Here is a 17,902-nt window from a genome sequence, read left to right as displayed (position 1 = left end):
TGTGTGTGTGCACGCATGCACGTGTGTATATGTGTAGGGGTAGGGGTGGGGATGTCTTATTTTTAAGCTACTTGAGAAGGATCTGCTGGCAAATTTTCTCTCAAAATTTACAAAGTTTAGCATACACCTAAATTTTCATCTAAAACATGGGTGATCATAAAGCTGCCTTCCATATAAAGATCATCCCAGATGAGTCTCTTCAAGAGCAAGACAGGAAAAATACAAAGCCTCAGGCAACAAACTGACATAAAAACCTCGGACAATTAAGTTGCACACCATATGCTGAGAGGTACCAAAGAGGACAGGGGAAAGCATGTGAGTTTCACAAGTGTACAGAGCAGGAAAAAAAAAAAGATCTTCCACAAACTTACTCTTAGCACTGAATTTGTTTTCTTTCCGAGTTCTACCAGTTTTCTTCAGGCAGTTGTCGCATACAAATCTGGGAGGGTGGGGGATGAGAGGGGGAAAGGTGTGATTAGATTATATAAACCAGTATATGTTGCCAAACCAATGAAATACATCATCAAAGTGCTTTGTTGGCAGTTTAAGTCACATCATTACAAAAAAGTAAGAGGCAGACTGTTAAATTCTATACTTCCCAAAGTGGGTGAACAATAAGACTTAAATCTAGAACCAACTGCCATCTATCTGAGTGGCTGCATTTTTGGTGAAAAGAGTGGAGGAGGTGGAGCAGCAGCAGGTACGTTTCCCTGCTCATTTGTGCAGAACTGCGCTCTCTTTCCCAAGATCACAGGAATTCACTAGGACATTACTTACCCTGAAGGCCAAATGATATCATAGTGTAGAACACAAATCTGATGCATCTTCCGGCCACACTCTTTGCAATCAACAAAACTAGAAGACACAGAAAGCACACAGTAATGCACCCAGAACCACACAACTGGAGTTACTTTTAGGAGTTGGTGTACTGTGTTCACAACTTGTTCTCCTGATTACTTTAAGGATTGGTTGACATTACTGCATCTATTGATTGATTCAGCCATTATTTTTAAAAAGGCATTAATGCGACATTTCCTACAGGAAAAAAAGCTGACTTGCCCCATTCTTTGTTCAAATGCCTCCTTCTTTCTCTTCTCCCAATCTCGTCTACTTCCTTTGCAACCAGAAATAAACAATTTTAAGTTTTTTCAATTACTGTGATAAAGTTGTATTTTATAGGTCAGTGTTTCTGACGTTATTATGTACTTTAAGACCAGTGCTTTCAAGCACTTAAACAAATTTAAAAACAAGAATAATACCTGTATTACAAATACTTGCTCGAAGTCTAAGATTTTTTAGGATAGCAAAATGGGGTGGTAAACAGGGCACATTGGTAGGCTGTCCATGAGGCACAGGGAATGGTCTGTTTGGAGTTCAGTTACAATGGGTGAAAAGCATTAAATCTCTGGTATATGGATCAGGCTTTATTCATGTAAACACTGGAAGACCAAGAGGGTGGGCCACACACTTCCCAACAACCACTCTTCAGCACAGAGGCAACAATTTCCACCACTCTCTGCAGTTGCCCACAACCTACTCCATACCCAGCCCCGTCAGCTCAGAATGGCCTTGCTTGCCTGCGAATCTTAAACTCCAAAATGCTCTAAAGTAAAAATCTTTCAGCTCATTCCCTTACTACCACTACATCCGACACCTCATGGAAGATGTAAGGGATTAGAAAATAATAAAATTTCCCCCAGCCTGGCCTCAAGCTCTTCCTATCAAGCCTCAACGCTGTGTTCTGTAACCAGTATCTGCCAGGTCCCTTGCCCCTCATCTTTCTGCTGCACTTGCTGTGTGAGCCTTCAACCTCGCCTCTGTCCAGTCACTCATCTGCTTTGTTCCTCTACTGGCTCTACTGGTAAAAACTGTGCCAATGGTAGGGCAACTAACCCATGGGCCCCTGGTATTCTCTGGCAGTCCCTCTGCAGGAATCTCTATGGCTCCCTCTCCCATTCTAGATGGCAGCTATCCCAGATCTGTTCAGTGCCTTCCTCAACTGCTATAATCATTTCCAACCAGATTAATGCTCTGAAACTTCAGCAGATGAATTCAGTTAATTTAAAAGGTCAGCAGTCAACATTTACCTCAATTTCTGTGGGTTCCAAACAGGTGCCATTCCCATAATCTTCATGCCCATGCCAACGAAGAATGATAGCAAGAAAATAGGATATACATTCTGGTCCCCCTTCCACCAATTACGGAATTTCAACCTCTCCCTCTTCTCACCTGACTCTTTCTCTCAATTATGTAACAAAAAAACAAAGGCCATTCTTGGTCTTTGGTCTCCCTCTACTGTTCCTCTTTCTCCTATCCCCAGTAAAATTCAAGAAATACATTCTACCACTACCTTTTTGTACCTTAGCTTCTGACCTAACCAGATTATTAAAATAGCTCTTCTTAAGATTAACAAAAGACTCTCGCTTGCATTCCACTCTACTCAGTCCTTTTCTAACTCTTTTCCTTCACACACTGGCATGTTCACACTCCCCTCTATTTTGAAATCTTCTCCTGTCCCATTTCCAGTACCACCTCCCCATTAGGCTCTTCTCCCCTTTCTCAGACCACCCTTCTGAAGACGCATTCTATCTTCACCTGCCCTCTCTTTTCACTTACACAAGGGGTCCTCAATGTGCCTGCTAAGCACCAGCAGTCAGGGAAACCACAAGCCCCAACATGGGGGGGAGGGGTAGAGGCAGGGAGGGGTCTGCTAAAAGCTCACAAGTCATTCTAATATACAGCTAGGACTGAGACCTTCTGATGCCAAGATCCTTCATCTACAGTTCATCTCTACTTGGTACCTTAAGCTCATTATGTCATAGACCAAACCAAGTACTGAATCTAAGAAACAAAGAAGGAACTCCGTGAACAGCAGTTATCATCTAAGCCAACAGGTGGGGGTCCTTCCCTAGACTGCTTCCCCCCTCCCATCCTATAGCATGGCCTCTTCTACCTCCAACAGCTCTTGCTTTAGTTTGGGCCTCCATTTCTTGGCTGAGTTGCTGTTCTCCTAACTAGTCTCGCTACTAGAGATCTAAGTTTTTCTTCTTCTGATTGAGTCACCCCTCAGATCTGGGGTGATATTTAAACATCATGATGTCCTTCAAAACCTCCCCAACACAACACACATAGGATAAATTTAAATGTTCAAGTACAGGGAGAAGTGGTCCTTCCTGATTACCCGCTGCCTCCCTGCCTTGTGGAGCTCTATCCACATCTCTCTAACGCCCACCCTAGATTATTTGTCATTTTGTTGAACAAGTGTATTTTCACTCCTTTTGTCTAGAATGCTCTGCCGCTCCCTCCAATACCTGTTCCAGATAAGCATCACCTTCTCCAGAGTGACACCACTCTGCCTGGACTGGGGGTCTGCACTCTGCCCAGAGCACCCCTCTGTGGTATATCTCTGAGACCACCCTTACTGGCTCGTACTGCTTCCACTAGGATTTATCTGTCTCTTCTACTGTATACAAACAGTGGAGGGAAGACCTCCTTTATTCACCCATGTATTCCCACTGCCCAGCATCTAGTATTTGAATGTAACGTTCTTTGAAATTTAGGAATGAATATAAATCTTGGTGAAACTGAAAAGTGTGCAGGGTAGAACATAATATGAAAAGGGAGGTGGAAAAGCAGGAAAAACAATCCACTGGTCATTAAAGATAGATTGCTGAGGGCAGTCTCCTCATGCATCAGGTACACAGGTATACTGCTTTGTATCTCTGTTATTTAGCATAATTCTCACATCTGGGAACTGGGTAGGTAGCAGGGACTAGGCAATCTGCAAAAGTAAAGCCAGGCTTCACTGCTCGTCCTGAGTCCATGTCTGTGTCTTCCAATCCAGCCATCAGCTCCCTAGAGCTGGGAGGACTAGAGCCAAGAGAGAGCAGGGCCTACCTTTTGGCACTGAATGTGCACATTCCACAGGCCCCAAGTACCTTGCTCACAACAAGCAGCCCCAGATGGGCTTTCCCTGTAGTGACAGAAGATGGTGGTCTGGCCACACACTCTTGTGTCCGTCAGGGCTCTACTCTGGGAACTTGGGAGGAGGCCGTCACACAAGGAAGGGACTCCGAAGCCTCTCTAAGAGTTATTACAAAGCTCACTTTCCAAATGCAGAGCTCCCATCTATCACTGTCAGAAAAGTAAGGCATTTGATAATGGCTTTTGAAAACATACTTTACCAGAGACAGGCATGAAGACAGACTGGGCTTCCTACTACTTATAGAAAGTGGTTTTAAGAGGTTTTCTGTCTGAAATCTCCCTTTAAATAATACCAGCACTGCTCCAGCCAAATATTCTACCTTTGGTGTCTAAAGATTCACACTAAATGGTTTCTTAAAGAAAGCGATGATCAAGTTATCAGAGAGATTCTATTAGAACCAAAACATCTACCTAATCTTACTGATGTTAAAATTCAGTAGTGGAGAGCATGGTACACGGTCATGTATCTTCTATGTAAGTTAAAATAGAATCCACATTTAAAAGTAAACTTCACACAAGAAATTTCATCCATGGCAAAATATTTCAAATGTTTTCTCCCATAACCAATCATAATGTGCAACTTTCCTGATTCCAAACTAAAATTTAAAAGAAAGAAATAGCTATATACTCACGGTTCAGGATCTAAAGTATCATTTTTCTTCTTTTCAAACTGATCCTTTGAAATTGTCCTTGTTTTTTTTTTAAAAAAAAAAGGAAAAATATTAACTAAAATTTTTCTGTTAAATTTATAAACTATAGGTCTCTTCTAATTATGAAATATTTAACTCTTCCAATGAAAAGTAAATGATGGCTTGCTGAAATCTCAAGTGCCATCATGAACACAAACCTAACTCTCAGAAAGCATTACCGTTTGCTCCTCCCAAGTGCCATCAACACTCACTACAGGAAAGACTACATTACAACAGTTGAAACGGGAGGGCACAACTGTGCTACGATTCAAACCTGTGAAATTTAAATAAAATCCTGGCAGTGGATGGCTACTGAATCTGACTGATATCAGTGTGCCAAGTCTTCTAATTACATACCTCAGTTTTAACAAGGTCGTCATCCATTTGGTGATATTTCACTTACTCTTAAGGGACTGGGTATTTGGGTTTCTACTATCCTTTTGCTATAATCAGTATATATGTGAATCATTTTTAACTCACAAAATTACACAATTCATACAATTAGACTAGAGAATTAAGACAACAAGGGAAATAAAAACAAATGGAATATGTATAATTTCAGTTATTTTGGTTTTAGTCTCACTATAGTTTGTTCTGCCTTGTAGTAAACTATACTGCTAGAGAAGGGTGTCATGGCTAACCTTTCTTGCCTGTGGGTGGACAGTCCCATGGCATAGCTGGGCATCACAGCATGGCAGCAGTAACTGGAAGACTGAAACCCAGTGTGGAGAAAAGAGGGAACCACAAAACACTGGCAGTCCAGGGCAGATTTGGGTGGTTGGCAATTTTTTTAGATATCTCAAGCAAATAAAAGAGTTCATCATCCAATTTGTGGGTTTATTCTTTCCTGCCACATTCTGACCATCCTACCCCTCAAAGGTAACTTCCCTGGAGAGTAAACATCAGGGAGAAAAAGATGAATCCAATGAAGGAAGGAATAAATTAAAAAACTCCTCCTTGTCCATTTTTGGAGAGAGTGAGCAACAATCCAACCCCCTGGCAAGAAGGATGGCACATTTACACTTTAGGCAAAAAATTGAGGTTTGAGAATACTAGAATCGCATAACTCTGCATTCCAAATGTTTAGCAACTTAAAAGGATAGAGGTTTAAGTAGAAGATAAACTAAACGTAAAAGACAGGGATGAGCACCTACTACCAGTTCAGTGAAGAGAGATGCCTGAACTCTCAGATGCAACTGAAATTGTAAAATTTCACCAAATGGAGGTTGACAACCACTAGGAAAAGGCAAGGCTTTTTAAAGAAGACACAGATCACTGTATTGCAGCAGGGGATACAGCACTGCTGTCTTGTGTGGAAGGAAGAATGTGGAGGTAGCACTGATGTTCAGCAAAAACACCTACATGTTTTCGTGTGAAAAATAAACATATATACAAAAAGCAATAAATTTCAAAGTACATTGCAACAATTTGTTGTAGAACAGATCTCAGAGAAAAACACCTACATTTTTAAGTATAAATACGCAGTCTCCCACATTAAATTTGGGCATAGTTAATATGAAAAAATAACAGTGCAAACTGTGGAAATGGAGTGGGGCTTCCCTCTTTACCACAGACACGGAGGAGGAACAGTTGAGAGTCACCCCCCATGAGGAATGATGGGAAGGTACTTACGTCTGGGGCTGTGAAGGGTCGTCACCCAGGGTAACATTCTCCCCCTGGATCTCTGTGAAACACTTCTCACAGAAATGATACCTGTCAGCAAGAAGGCCATACTTGGGTGAACTGGTCCATCATAAAACACAGCCACCCAAGCAACGAAGCCACCAACCAGAGCAGGGCGGATCACCACGACGAAGGGGGGGCGTTGTTGGTTGATTGATGGGTCAGTGAGGACAATGGAAAGGCACGGAGGGCAGGAGGGGAAGGGCAGGGTTAGAGAACAGGGGAGGGACACAGAGCACAGACACACAGGTAAGACGCCAACACCAGACAACACAGAGCAGAAAGCCAAGGCAAAGCATTGATTAGCATTCGGTCTCATTGCACACATCACAGGCCATCATCACTAACAATGACAGGGGGTGGTCAGCTCCAAGACACAAATTTTTTCAAGGAGCTGGCAATACTAGAATTGCAGGGAGCCTAAATTTAGGAATTTGAATTTCGTTATTCCTTAGAGAAAATCAAATATAACTCCAGAGTCTGAGATGAAAAAAATTTACTCGAACAAAACAGTCTGACAAAAGGCCTAAAAAGGGCAATTTAAACCGAAATAGTATCAATTTTTCAAAATGGAAAATTTATGCTTGACAGCAATTCAGAGATTTATTTCCAGTATAAAGCCAGATCTTTAAATGTATGCAAATGTTGAGTACTCAGAACTGTTTTTAATTTTTTTCCTGTTACTTTTCTCATATTAGTCACTCAGTTAATTGGGTTACAATACAAATGAAACCAAATCCATATTCTAGACAAACATTTAACAGAAATGCAGTCGGGGTCAAAGACTTTCCAGCCATTTATCAGTAAGTATATACGGAGGAAAAAAACATGATATATTGTATAAACAATACAATATATGCAAATTCATGAACAATCTTAAGACTTTCAAAATTCAATTCTAAGCTTTGATTTAGAATTTGTGATCCTGGGACCAATCATTCATCAATCCAAGATACTCAGAAAATGACTGCTCTGACTTGGTGACAATCCAAGTTCAGCAAATTTAGAGTTAATTTTTAAAGCACAATCTGCATTTGAGAAATTATCCATTACCCTAAAAATTTTTAAAGTTAACATGGAGCCTGGGCTCAAGCTATAAAATAAGAACAGCTAAAATAAAAACTATTAAATGTTTGGAAAGGACATGAATGAAAGATCAACAAAAATGCAGGCTAATGCTGCATAAAACAAGATAGGTACACAAGAATACTGCAAAAATAAACAAGCTGGATGGAAGTGAACTATACAAGCAAAGAATGAGTATAAGGGAGCGACGGCAGCACAATAAATGCGATTTTAGTGCTCAAAACTACATCTACAAGATGTCAAGAATGATTAGTATTAAAGACACCATAACGAGACTCTGGGCGCCACACAGAACCAACAAGTGCAGGGTGAGGATATGGCAGCTTGCAGTCTCTCGCTCATGCACTCACCCACTCACACTGCAAAGGACTACGAGTAGGCCCAGGCTTTGCCATGTTTATCTTCAGTACCATTAAATAAAGCAGGTCATCCACAAAGTTCTAATTCTAATCTTAATTAAGTACCCTGAGCATATTGTCTGCTACATTTCACTAGGCAACCATGTACAGTAAGTTAAAATCACAGAACTGTAGAGCATGCTGAACATCTCAAGATTATCCAATTTTTCACATTCTGTAGATGAGGAACATGACAGAGGCACTGTAGGTAACAATGGAATTAATGAAAGTTTCTTGCCAAGACTAGTTTATTTAGGACCCATTCAATGAATGAATTCTTCCAACATTAAAAACCTTGACCAGAGAAAAAACAAAACACAAAACATTAATACTGTTGTTGCTGTTGCTTTTTAAAAAATACCTTTTTATCAGAATGAACTATGGCCATGTTCTGTTCTGGCAGTTCACTAATTTTTAAGTATGCTTATGGAGTCCTGAAATAATATTATGTTAAAGGAATTTCCATGTGCAGAAGGGCAATTTTATCGCTGGCAAGAAGGAAGTAAAGGTATAGAGACTACAGACGAATTCAAGGGGCAACCAGAATCCAGAACCGTTTGAAAAAAAGATAACTCTCAAGTGACAAGTTTCTCCCATTTAAAAACAAAACCAGGAATTGAGTGTTCCAGTTCATTGTATGATCAAACACTGCCACTGTAGGCTAGCTAAAAAACGACTGCCTGCCACATTTTGAATCGAAATTGCCACACTAATTACAGGTGAGTCTAAATGGTTTTAAAACACTGGGCAAACTCTTTGCTTTCATTCAGACAGGATGTTAAGCTCTACAACACCTAGGAAGCAAGAATCATAAACCCATCACTTCCCAGTGGAGGGGTGAAGGTTAGCCCCTCAATTTTCTGTACTGGTAATCAATTCCCCTAACCCAGAGACTCTCAGGATCAAGAATCCTGGGAGGGAGAGAGTTAATTTAGTCTATGGCCCTTCCCAAAGCAATGCTGTTTCTATCTCAGAAGGGGAGAGGAGTGTGCCAGGCCTCACTGCATTGCCCTTCTGAAAGAGATGAAGGCGGCACGGAGAAGGTAAAGGTTGCTCATCTAGTCACATCAGTGTGGCAACCCTGGAATCGATGCAGATGCTAGACTGCCCCCATCTTACCACCTAGCACAAACTGTATTCACTCTGGAAATACGTAAAGGTGCAGAAATTCACCCTTAAATCCCAAGAGCCTCGAAGACATTCCACCTTGTTTTAAGAAAGCAGTTTGATGAATATGGAACTGCAAAGGGGAAATACTTGACATAATCCAATGATGATTCACATCTCGGTATCTAAAGTTAGTACAATGTAACTGTATAGTTTATTTTTAAGGGTAATTTAATGTATGGAGTAAGTTTTCAAATGCAGATTGTTTTAAGTACTTTATCAGTACAGAACAACTGGTATGTATAGATAATATATATCTAATATCTATAGATAACTAGAAAATCTACTGAACAAGTCACTCAAATTTTCAGAAATACAGAAACAAGTGAAAATGTCAGCATACATTAGTTTATATATCAGATTACATATCAGAGTTTCACTTGTTTAAGTGGTCTGTAGGATTTTCTATTCTTCTAGGTGCCCAAACAGTTGGGGACTATGAGTGCCTAATCATTTTTAAGAACACTATAATGCTCACAGCCAAATTTGAGAATAAAATGTGAGCAACTAGAGCGTCCGTTGTATAACTAGTCAGAATTCACCATGCTAATCTCCCAGGCACACCACTCTTCCAGAGAGCACACCTGGTGAGTCAGCTCAGGAGCCATATGCCGATGCTTTTAAAACATATCATTAAAAAAAAAAACAGGACTCCTTTACTTGCATTTCCACTCGTAAGAAAAATACACTACTGTCACTTAAAATGAAGCGCTATATAAAAATAAAACTGGACACCAATGACCACCCTCCAAGGCAGTGACTGTGCAGCCTGATTCTATTTGACTTAGAGACAGCCCAAGTCTGGGCACATCAGCAAAGTCAGGGTCCCCCAGTATCCAGGAACAACGCAAAGGCCCAAACACTGCAGAATAGCCTGTGAACCTACAGGTAGCCTTTAGACAGCAACATCAAGCCAGTCTGCCACCTTTCTTCCTTCTAGGCCAAAACTGGGTTGGGCAACCCAGGAGCATGAATGGCATTTTTCAGAATATAGTTACATTTTAACCTGCTCTTTTAAAATTCTATGACAGGGTGGTGTGACAGTGGCTCAGTGGCAGAATTCTTGCCTGCCATGCCAGAGACCCGGGTTTGATTCCCAGTGCCCGCCCGTGAAAAAAAAAATTCTATGACAACTTCATTTTGTTTGGCATATAACAGCTTTTAAAAGTGCCTTCCTATTCATTAATTCATTGGAGACTGACAACAGGAGATGATCAGTGAAGGCGTGACTGCACCCATATCGTGGAGCAAGAAAATACTTGATACACTGAGAGAAGTGCTCAAGGTCACGGGCTAAAACAGTAAATGGAGGAACTGGGCCACAACTTCCAGAAAAACACTTTGTCACACTTTGAACGCTGGAGAGATTCCATTACAAAGGGGCAGTGGTGTAATTTCAAACATTGTCCTAAAATGCTTCTATTGAAGGAAAGGGAAATTAAGACAGAAACTAAACTCCAAATGTTAAAATATTTTCAATAGGACAGTTGCATGAACTGAGCTCAGTACAGAGGCCTTTCTGGGGATGTTTACCTTTTTCCCTTCACAACACCCTCATATTTCACTGTATTGAACAGAACTATGAATAAGTGGGCCAGTGAGGCTTCAAGACACTTTAGTGCCAAAAGTTTTTTAAAAAAAAAATATGATTCTGATGGGGTTATCGTGAACATGATTAGATTTAAAAAGACTATTAGAGTAATCTGATAATTGGAGGAAAAATAATCTCAAAATTCCAAATTATCCAGGTCAGTACATGTACCTTTGCTCAAATAACAATAGCCCTCTATCTCCTTTGAAATAATAGAACATGTGTAATCCCTATAACCAAACAAGATCAAAATATCAAATATCCAAACCCTAATAATGCTGACATTCAATTCAATACTAAATTTAAAGACAAAGAATAGTCATGGAGCTCCCCTCACAAACCTACCCCCAGGCCTAAAAAAAAAAAAAGGAATCTAGGTGCTGGATCATAAAACAGAGGCAATGATACTGCATTTGACTGAGGTTCACAATTTGTGCTTCCAAGCAGAATGCTATCGTACTCTGGCAACAGTGGCCACATAAAGCAACAGATTCAAAGAAGCTCAATATTCAAAACAACCACAAAACTACAGAAGTTGTAGTTTGTGGAGGGAATTGACAACAAAAAGTATTTTAATTTTCCCTTTAGTTAAGAAAGGAGATCTATTCTTTAGCCTTTTCACATTCCAAAAAAGTGGCAAATATTTCTCAAGCATATCTACCACACATAAAACCCTGAAACAGCCATCTTCTATTAGAAGAGTTATTTTTTAATGCAATATAAACACCAGACCTCATTCTGTATTGTATTTAAAAGAAAAGAAAAGAAAAGAAACAAACAAAAAATACCACAGGCATTTTTATAAAGCAGCACTAATGCAAGTCTTCCTGTTAGACAAAGTAGGATAAATTATCTAGACAAGTACCTGCAAGCACAATAGTAAATAACAACTGTCTACTCCATGAATATCTCAAAGAAGCCAAGCCAACTTTCACTGGTTACTATTAACTTCAAACTCTTGCTTATATGATTATATTTCAGAAAAACCGTGGCTTAAGAAAGAACACATCTAAGTCAAGTAGTACGGCAAGTCATTTTAAGCTTGAACTTTTATAATATAAAATTATGCCTAAAATAAAAAGACTGTAGGCCTACTTGAATGACCGAAAAGCACTGAAATTGGGGCACCTTACGCTGTGTCAATTTCAGGAAAGAAATAACATATTCAGGCCATAAACAGAGAAGCATGCCTTACTGAGACTTAACTTAAGAAACTGCTCAATGCTTACCTATTCTGATAGCTGTAGTAGGCAGCATCACGAGGAATTGTACACAGCTGCTTCCCATAGCAGCACAAAGTCTGCGGGGAAAACTCATACTGCAAAACAAAGGGAAAAAGTACTAAAGAGCTATCCCATTTACCTTCATGGAGTGTTCTAGTTCACTAGGGACAGTTTGATTCAGCTAGTAAATTATATGTATAACAATTTTCTAACAATTTCCACAGTTAAAGCATTTTGGGATAAAATACACCAGAATTAGTGCAGAGTGGGATCTAAAAGACATTTTTCAATAGACGAAATGGGCACAGAGACACTTAACCCAAGGCCTCTTTCAATAAACACCTCTAGCTTAGATGTCCATTACACAGCTTCAGGCAATCAACTGTCTTACAAAATTCTAGACATTATCTGGGTACTTCCCAGCACACAGTTACCATCAAAATGTTGCATCTATTAGTCCATTAAAGTATCTTTTATGGCTGGATTAACCAGGCAAGTTCATTTTCCAGAAGAAACTAAAACTGTACCTTGCGTCCACAGCAATAGCCAAGGGACTGCATAACAGGGTCAATTTCTTGTTCAAAGACCTCTGCAAGTTTACTGCAAAACTTATAGACCCGAGACGTCTTCCGATTATAGAGCCAGGCATTGTTAAACATGAGCCAGATGTCGTCCACATATTGCCAGGGTTCTTGGTACTGCCCTGTATCCAGCTTCCGCTTGATGGTGGAAAGGTCCATAGGATTCTTCACAATGTCAAAATAATCCTTAGAAACAAAATGGTCTCTTAGTCTAGTGGATTCCCCCAAGTTACAATAACCATCTTTATTATTTTTTTAATTCTTATTATTTTCACCATCTTTACTTTTTTGCATGAGCAGGCACTGGGAATCAAACCCAGGTCTCCAGTATGCGCCAGCTTTATTTTTGAAAACAGTAAAATGAAATAGAAATAGAAGGTACCAGAACATCTGTTCCCAATAGTAAAAAAAGGGAATTGAAAAGAAAATCCCCTCTGATCTTCCTGATTTTACTTTCTGAAATGGTAATTAATATTCTAAAATGCTATCAAATTATTTCAAAGGCAAAACAAGAGTAAAAATAAAGGATATTAAAGGACTTGTTTAATGAAAATTTTTATTTTTTATTTTTATTTATTTTTTTTACATGGGCAGGCACCGGGAAATGAACCCGGGTCCTCGGGCTTGGCAGGCAAGCATTCTTACCTGCTGAGCCACTGTGGCCCGCCCTAATGAAAATTTTTAAAATAAGGATTTTAATCTATCAGATTAAAGGGGTTAACACAATTATCAGACAATGTGTTTTTCTAGAAATTCACTCTTGGTCTGAGCAAGCAAAATAAAACTCCAAGGCAAAAACATAAAGAAAACCAAAACAATAACTACTAACAAAACAGCATCTGTTGGGTCACCATGGCCCTTGCACGACTACACAGGGATATCACAGTTAGATGCCTTGTATTTTATAACTGACGCTTATCAATTCTGTAAACCATTCTTTTAGACAGAGTCTTACATAAAATCACCACACATAAAGGGAGGCTACAGAGGCTGGGCACTGGCGGACACGAGGTAGGATCAGGAAGGTGTCCACCTTCTCCCAAGGACTCCAAGGTTCGACAGAACACATTGAAGATTAAATTAAACAAACATTATAATGAATAACAGAAAGTTACATTATTGTTTTGATAGAAAAATGGCATTTTATTAGGAGAAATATGGTCAAAAGCAAGCAAGGGGCTCATTTTACCCAATTTTAAGAGATAAAAACAATGGATACTTAATGACAATGGAAAAGTTATGATACACTTTATGATATTAACTTACTGGAATTCCAAGGAGCTGGGGATCAACAGGCTGCCGAAAAGGTAAGGATTCTGGATCCTGTCGATACAGTGCTTCCAGGGTTGGCATAAGAGCCTGGCGTAACTCTTCTGGTTTAAAGACTGCAATTAGAGAACATTGGGAAAAGCTGCTCTGAGACTTTTCACCATCACCTTTAAAATAGAAGCCCAGGCTGCTTCTGAAAGGGTCCAAATCTCTCTGTAATCATTAAGGTTCCAAGGCACTTTATGAACTTTCATTCATCATGAAAGCCAATGGGCATTCTAAAGCTACAATTCAGAGCTTCTGAAAACACAGTATCATAATTTTAAAAAATTGCTCTCAGGTCACAAGGCAAAATACAACATTGAATACAAGTCTGCTTCTTCAGTGAAAGAGTTTCCAGTGTCAAAAAAGTTTGTTGGACTACAAGATGAAGCCAGTTTTCAAATCTGCTTTGTGGGTCAAAGCAGGTAGTATATAAAGACATTGCACTGGAAGGGACCTTAAATTAAAAGATCTCCTGATTAAATTCTTCTGTCTTTAGGCTGAATTCAATTCAGAGCACATAAAATGAATGTTTTATTTTATTACAGTATCACAAACAAATGCATAAATAATAGTGAAGCTATGAAAATGAGTATTCTCCTCCTCCTCCCAAATTCTGTACTATTCTCTCTCACCCTTGCCAATGTTAATTTCTCCAACTCCTACATCATTCCACTTCCTATTAAATTTTCTGTTGTTACCAATAATACAAGAATAAACAGTGGTTTTCAGATGCATTTGCCAAAAACCAAATGACTTTAAATGATAGGGTTGAAGATGTGCACAGTAAACCTTTGCGTGTACAAGGCAGGTTAGTTATTGAGAAGTGTGTGACGACCCCAGTTAGCTTGTATACACCCTCACATAAAAAATAACTGGAGGTTAATAAGTCATAGTAGTTCCAATGATGTAGATTGTAGGTAATACAAGCTTTTCTTCTTTGTGTTTTTTCTATCTTGAAAAGATTTTCTACAATAGATACAGGCCCAACTGTATTTTAGCAATCAGATTTAAATACTCATAAAAATTCACTATAGAAATAGGGAGTGCCATTTTTGCCCATCATCACATTTGTCAGGGGACTAATTGTGGATGGTAACACCTGATTTCTGTTAGGGTAAAGTAAAGGTTAAAAGTTATAGGAGAAATCCAACTTAACATCCTCAATTCAGAGATGAAAAATGGTGGTGCTGAGTTTCCCATTAGAGCCAGGTTAGAGCAGGCCTCCTGACTCCCTTCTACATAAGGGGTCCCTCCTCTCCAGGACACCTAGCTGCTTTTCCAAGGTTAGGGTAAGCTTGGGGAATACCCTACACAACATTTCCCAAGTAGACGTTCTCCAGGTGCTCAAAAGTGCAAAAGACTGAGTGTGCAAGTCTGATCTCCAGCATCCTCATGGAACCCACAAAAACACCCTTGCTATTAACTCTTCTTCTAGTCTTGCTGTCCTCAAAGATGAAGTAGTATTTAGTATTATTTGTTAATCAAATGCTTTTTCATTCCTCTAGACCAGGGGTTGAAAAACTGTGACCCACATGCCAACTCTGGCCTGCTGCCTGCTTTTGTATAGCCTGCAAGATAAGAATGGCTATTAGATTTTTAAATGGGAATAGATTTTAAAAGGGAAAGAATACTATTTTCATGACATGTGAAAATTACATGAAATTCAAATTTAATCTCCAAAAATTAAAGTTTTATTTGGCATCTGGCCACATTCAATCATTTAAATATTGTCTAATGGGCCACGGTGGCTCAGCAGGCAAGAATGCTTGCCTGCCATGCCAGAGAACCTGGGTTCGATTGCCGGTGCCTGCCCATGTGAAAAATATATATATATATATATTGTCTATTGTTGCTTTTGCACCACAACAGCAAAGCTGGGTAATTGTAACAGGACTGTTACAATTACCTTCAAATATTTATAATCTGGCTCTTTACAGAAAACCTGCCAGCCTCTGCTCCAGACGCCTTCATCTCCCTACTGTGGTCATCTTTTGAACAAAAAGTAAATTGGCCATCTGTTTAAAACCAATGCTAAGGACACAAAAGGAGGTAAAGTAGAAGTCAGAAGTTGTATTTTGAATCAAATTCTCTGCTACGGATTAGTTTGGTGTACTATGCAGCAAATCATTTCACTTCTCTGGCTTCAGAAACTCCTCCACCAAATAAGGATGCTGTACTAGGACAGCAGTTCTCAAAATGTGGCCTGTGTGCCTTGTGCTAACATGGTAATCACCTGCCACATATTGCTATTTCTTTTTGTGTGTGTGGCATGGGCAGGCACCGGGAATTGACCCTGGGTCTCTGGCATGGCAGGGGAGAATTCTGTCACTGAGCCACCATCGCATTGCCCACATGTTGCTATTTAGACTTAAATTAATCTATAGTAAGTAAAATTAAAATTGAATTTCTCAATGACTAGTCTCATTTCAAGTGTTCAATACCCATGCAGCTCGTGGATGCCAAAACGGAAAGAGATAAAACATTTCTGTTTTAGCTCTGCCCTAGGACCCTTTTTAGGGTCATGTGAGATCAAAATTACTTCCATTATACAAAAGCTATTTTCATAATAATACTAAGTCATTATTTGCCTTTTTCACTGTGCTGCATCAATTGGGTATATGTAATGGTGGGCAAACTCACTGGTGTCTTAGCAAAATCAAGGAAGTGGCACAAAATTCCACTTAGTGATCACTCCATTCTTCACCGCAGCTGGGCACTCACAGGGAAAAAATGGCAGCTGCACCTAAGAATAGCCTTGAGGAAGCAGTAAAAATAGTTTTTTAATTACATCCGTACTGTTAGTTATACACCTTTTAATCCTGTATGAAGATATGGGAAGTTTAAAGTATTTATCCTGCAGCCAGTGCTTGTCTTGAGAAAAACGCACTGGTGTGACTGTTGGAGTTGAAACCTAAACTGCTGTGTTCACAGATCATGAGAAAACTTAAAAGAAAGCTGGACAGGCCAACGATGGTAATTCACATCTGGCTATTTGGCAGACATTTTCTTGAACATGAACAAAGAAGGAATGCAACCAACAGTTGCCAATGATGAAATGAGGGCTTTCAAAAAAAATTTAGAAATGTGGAAAACTTGTATCGACTCCCACGAAGTTGATAGCTTCCCAAAACATACAAGAGTTTTTCTGAAGTGAATGATGGTGATAATAACAAATGTGATGGTTTTTTTTTTTTTTTGTTGCTGTTTGTAATACTGTATGATGAAGACTGTCAACATATGGAAGATGTGCATAACTCAGTGGACCAGTATTTTCCAGGTGACCAATGGATGGCATTACAATACATCATGCAATGGTAGAAGACATTCGAACTAGGCAGACTAGTGAATTCTAACACAAGAGAGTATGAAAAGTTCACGGCTACGAGATCAGATTCTACACTGTAGAATGAACCTTTAAGAACCCACCATTTCATTGACTCAAGAAAACTTACTAAGATTTTAGGAGGAAATAAGGAAATTCTGTCTTAGACCAAGTAAGTTTTAGATGCTTGTTAGATATCCAAACGGAAAAGTGGTACAGAACATGCGTTTGATATATATTTTCAAAAGCTGCCATTTTTAGGGTAACATTCACCTATGAATCAAGCATATGATAGTGCATTTGAAAATCTAACTAAATCTGTTTGCTACTTCCAAGTTACAGAAAGACAAACAGAATAACAAGTAGTTGAAATTACCAGAGGTCTCAGATCATTTAATGAAATATGTTATTTTTTGGTTGCCACTGATTACAGGGGTGCTGATTTTATGTCAGATTCTGATTTTATGTCAGAAATTTTAGACAAATGCTGTCAATTCAATTCAAGTATTTTTTCTACTTCTCTAGGCTTTATAAACAGTGGAGTGGTTAGGTGCCAAGAAAGTGGTGAGCAGTGACTCACCAAATCACACTTTCACTCAAAGATAGTTAAATGCCATATACAAGGCTACTGGAAGCCAAATATTTTGTTGCTTTTGGCAATAACACACATTTTAATCGACATTACCTTTTAAAAATTTTTATATTTAAAAATTTTTATATTTATTGAGATGTACTTCACATACAATGAAATTTACCTGTTTCAGTGTAAAAACAAACCAACCAACCACCATTTGTGGAGCTTTGGTGTAGTACCAAAGAAGAATATGCACAATGACCTGAAAAGGTCACGGAAGCACTCATTCC

General features: G+C 39.2%; 1 protein-coding gene across 1 annotated transcript in view; it reads right to left on the bottom strand.

The window, feature by feature from the left end:
* CREBBP (CREB binding lysine acetyltransferase) overlaps nucleotides 1-17,902 on the bottom strand; it is a 223,232-nt gene that overhangs the window by 27,609 nt on the left and 177,721 nt on the right. Inside the window, exons 17-23 of the mRNA XM_077141973.1 lie at nucleotides 13,669-13,787; nucleotides 12,349-12,588; nucleotides 11,828-11,916; nucleotides 6,306-6,386; nucleotides 4,617-4,673; nucleotides 778-855; nucleotides 372-439 (exon numbers count right to left, since the gene is read on the bottom strand). Of these exons, the coding sequence (XP_076998088.1) occupies nucleotides 372-439; nucleotides 778-855; nucleotides 4,617-4,673; nucleotides 6,306-6,386; nucleotides 11,828-11,916; nucleotides 12,349-12,588; nucleotides 13,669-13,787 (732 nt within the window). The remainder of the gene's footprint in view (nucleotides 1-371; nucleotides 440-777; nucleotides 856-4,616; nucleotides 4,674-6,305; nucleotides 6,387-11,827; nucleotides 11,917-12,348; nucleotides 12,589-13,668; nucleotides 13,788-17,902) is intronic.

Source organism: Tamandua tetradactyla, chromosome 23, assembly GCF_023851605.1.
Source record: "Tamandua tetradactyla isolate mTamTet1 chromosome 23, mTamTet1.pri, whole genome shotgun sequence".
Taxonomy (NCBI): domain Eukaryota; kingdom Metazoa; phylum Chordata; class Mammalia; order Pilosa; family Myrmecophagidae; genus Tamandua; species Tamandua tetradactyla.
Note: the sequence above shows the minus strand (reverse complement) of the source record. Positions and strands in the feature narration are given on the sequence as shown.